Below are 3,531 nucleotides of genomic sequence, written 5' to 3' on the forward strand. Positions count from 1 at the left end.
AGAAATTTTAAAATATTTTAGAGAATTCATATTTGAAGAATTCTGGAAAAGATATAGACTTTCTTAGAATTTCTGAAAAATATATGTTGTATTAAAAAAAAAAGTCTAAGAGAAAATTTCTAACATGTTATAAAAATATATTTAGAAATTTTAAAAAATCTAAAAATTTACATTAAAATTCTAAAAAATTCAAAAAATTTTTTACCAGGCTACTTATATGTATACATATAAACTGTAATTCCACTAGATGTGTTGTAAGCTACTGGACATTTTTTACAAGCTTTTAATAGTTGCTGGACTTCTTAAGAGTCTTACTATTTTTCTTATTAACAAGAAATATTACAATCACAGATATATATATAGGTATGCATAGGTGTCGCCTATTTTTTTACAAGTTTTTTATTTAGATACGCTTTTTGAAGATATAACAGATAAGGATATAACAAAAACATTTTGTTTACGTTTGTGAATGTATGGAATTCTTCCTCATCATACTCGCGAATGGAATATTAACAGATGCAAGGCGTTACTGTATTGCAAATGCACCATCGTTGCTCTCGAAATCCTAGAGTTCGTTCGCGAAACACGATTACCGGAGCAATTTGATGATCGTGTTAATCTTCTCAATGCAATCCTCCTTTTTCCTGGAGATTGTTGTCTCCATGTCAATGAATTGCTGCCGACTGATCTTGCCAGGGATCAGCTTCTCCAAGTACAATGCCTGCAGTTGGCCGTAGATCTCCTTCAGGTTACGATCGCACTTTTGTAATTCCTGGATGCGATCGAACACATCGGTAGACTCTCCCTTTATCTTCTGCGCAATCTCATTGAGTGCGTTGGTCGCCGACTTGTATTCCTGATTGATACCCTTTATCGCAGACTGGAAACTGTTGGTGTCCTTAGACACCTTCAGGAGTGACAGCTGCTCCTCTAGAGTATTGTAGGTCGCAATCCTGCGGTCCTGAACAGTGAGTACTTTCTCGCAATGACCAGCAATTCTCAGCTTACTCTCAGACACTTCATCCTTGTCGATGGAGAAGTCACATCTTACGTATACTATGACTGCCAAGAACATTAGCCACAGCGCCAGCACGATCATCAGTGGTTCCTGCAACATTAGCAGACGCGGGAAAGTATACTTGAGTCTGAAACTCTGAATATGATTCTCCACCAGATTGTTCTTAGTCACAGATATCACCGGACGTCCAGCAATATCCAAATATGTATAGTGTAAAGAATCCGGCAGACGGGTTACGGGATATGGCAGCTCCAGCTTCATGTTCCGTGCACCTTCCGGCAGAATGATCTTTAGGACCATCTCGTCTACCACCATGTCGTCGAAGATGTGATCCAACAGTCTCATCTCTAGAGCAAACTCGTCTCCGGAGTGGAATAGGTATTCGTAGCTGGGTACATTGTAGCCAATTGTATAACGAGTCTTCCAGCCACCAAACAATGGGAATCTAGGCCGTAGATTCAGCTCCACTGAATCCTTCTTGATACGAGTGTGCGACGTGGAGATGTTACCGATCTCGTCCCTGTAATAAATGTCGGAAGCAGCCGCCGGTAGGATAGTATCAAAACTTTGTATGCTCGCCTGTCCAGATTTGGACTCCCGGGCATACTCGTAACGTGAGAAGGAACCTTTCAGCAATGCTCCAGTATGTAAAAGATCAATATGCTCCTCGACAGCTATGTTACCCCAGTGAGAGATCTCGAGGATCCTCTCAAGCCTTGTTACTGTAAGGAACTTATTGTTGTTCTCGAAGTGTACCGTCATCTCCTCATAAGAAAACGGCGACTGAGACTCGTATGGACCATAAGCCAACATCGAGCCAGTCTGGGATACAGGCTTGATCTTGGTGTAGCTCTCGAGATTGCGCGTGGGCAGTGCTACATAGGTGGTCTGCTTGGTAACAGAATAAGGCAAGCAGGCGTACACATTGCCTGTGTACCTGACAAGCTGCTTTTCCTGTTGAGTGATCTGCTTAGGATGTGGTACCAGCTCGTGCGTGAATACTGTCTCTAATTCAATGGTGAGAGAGCGTCGAGCCGTCAGATGGTTGCCAAGATCAACCGAGTAGAAGACTCGATCGCGATGCTGCGGTACCTTGGTCTCTTTCACCTTCAACTCCAGCTTATCGGGCTCCACACGCGCCGCTACGTAACTGATAAATCTGCTCTGAGCGTCGTCCAGACAGAAGAGGAAATTTCGGACGCGGTCTTCCTTGCCTTGCTTATTTTCCATCACTACCCGAGTGGTGATTTTGGTTAACTGCGACTGCAAGTCAATGTGCCGTTCGACGCTCCTGATGGTTAAGTTCGGGTCCACGACCCCGTCTATGTCGGCCGCGGTGCAACCGCTGTACGTCCCCAAGTAAAGCGCGAGAGCGCAGATTAACGCACCCGCGTGAACGCGAGACATCGTCGACGAGACTTCGAATCGTAATGAAAGTTCTATAGTTCTATTTCCTGATGGAAGAACGAAGCGCAAGCGGTAAATGTCCTTGTACGTTGTACGTTGTGAACTCGCCGGGTACGCGGCGACACGGTTACCACATAACAAAATACGTGGCGTTCGTCTATGGCGCCGGCTAGTTGCGCGCATGCGCATGTCAATATATAACGATGCGGCCGGCAACGCATCACCGCGAGAACATACGTTCACGGTTCACGTTTACAACACAAAAAAGGTCTGTTCTTTATTGCTGAACTTTTGCACCAGTTCATCTTTTTTCCTTTTCCCTTCTCCTGGAGAGAAAAGGAAGAAAGATGAATTGGATTCGCTACCGGCCTTACGGTCTCTACTGTGATTGGCCAAAACGTTTACTGATTACATTTACGGCTTTACGTTTTTGTTAGAGACCTAGAAAACAGAGATACGTCATTGAAGGGTATGGCTTGATTGGCTGTCTAAATCACAGATCAGAGAGCCATTTTAATTCACTATTGCATCTAATAGATATAGTTTTATAACGTATGCACATATATATATATAGAGAAAAATTTAGACAATACAGTCACAGTATATACAGTAGCGCAACTCTCCCGATTTTATGTTGCCTAAAATGGAGTGCGCATGCGCGAAATATGGCAGTTACTAGACTATGCCTTTCTCTTTTCATCCTTTTTTCGCTCTGTCAAACCTATTTATTTAGCGCATGCGCACTCTATTTCCGCCAACATAAAATCGGGAGAGTGCGTTACTACATATACTGTGCTAGTGTGTTTTGACAGAGCGAAAAAAAGATGAAAAGAGAAAGGCATAGTCTAGTAACTGCCATATTTCGCGCATGCGCACTCCATTTTAAGCAACACTTACATCAAAGATGCCGACAGAGAGTTGCGCTACTGTATATACTGTGATACAGTATCGAAGTGCAATAAAAAACTATTATTATGGTGTAAGTATTCTTATTTATGTGAATATTTAATATCAGACTTAACCTAACCTAATCTAATCTTTCTACCTTTTGCATCAACTGTCATCAGCTTATTGGTCAAGAGCACTTTATATTGAATTAAAATGGC

At 42.4% G+C, this 3,531-nt stretch overlaps 1 protein-coding gene across 1 annotated transcript; it reads right to left on the reverse strand.

The window, feature by feature from the left end:
* Positions 1-466: 466 nt before the first annotated feature.
* LOC108778213 (ribophorin I) lies at positions 467-2,536 on the reverse strand. The gene has a single exon (XM_018545331.1). It carries the CDS (start codon positions 2,423-2,425, stop codon positions 590-592), a length of 1,836 nt encoding a protein of 611 aa, XP_018400833.1. The 5' UTR covers positions 2,426-2,536; the 3' UTR covers positions 467-589.
* Between the last annotated feature and the right edge of the window lie 995 nt (positions 2,537-3,531).

This window comes from Cyphomyrmex costatus, unplaced genomic scaffold (genome assembly GCF_001594065.2).
Source record: "Cyphomyrmex costatus isolate MS0001 unplaced genomic scaffold, Ccosl1.0 scaffold497, whole genome shotgun sequence".
Taxonomy (NCBI): domain Eukaryota; kingdom Metazoa; phylum Arthropoda; class Insecta; order Hymenoptera; family Formicidae; genus Cyphomyrmex; species Cyphomyrmex costatus.

Bases quoted from the DNA above. Each gene is read 5' to 3' on its own strand.
- LOC108778213 (XM_018545331.1), bottom strand. From the start codon at position 2,425: ATGTCTCGCGTTCACGCGGGTGCGTTAATCTGCGCTCTCGCGCTTTAC.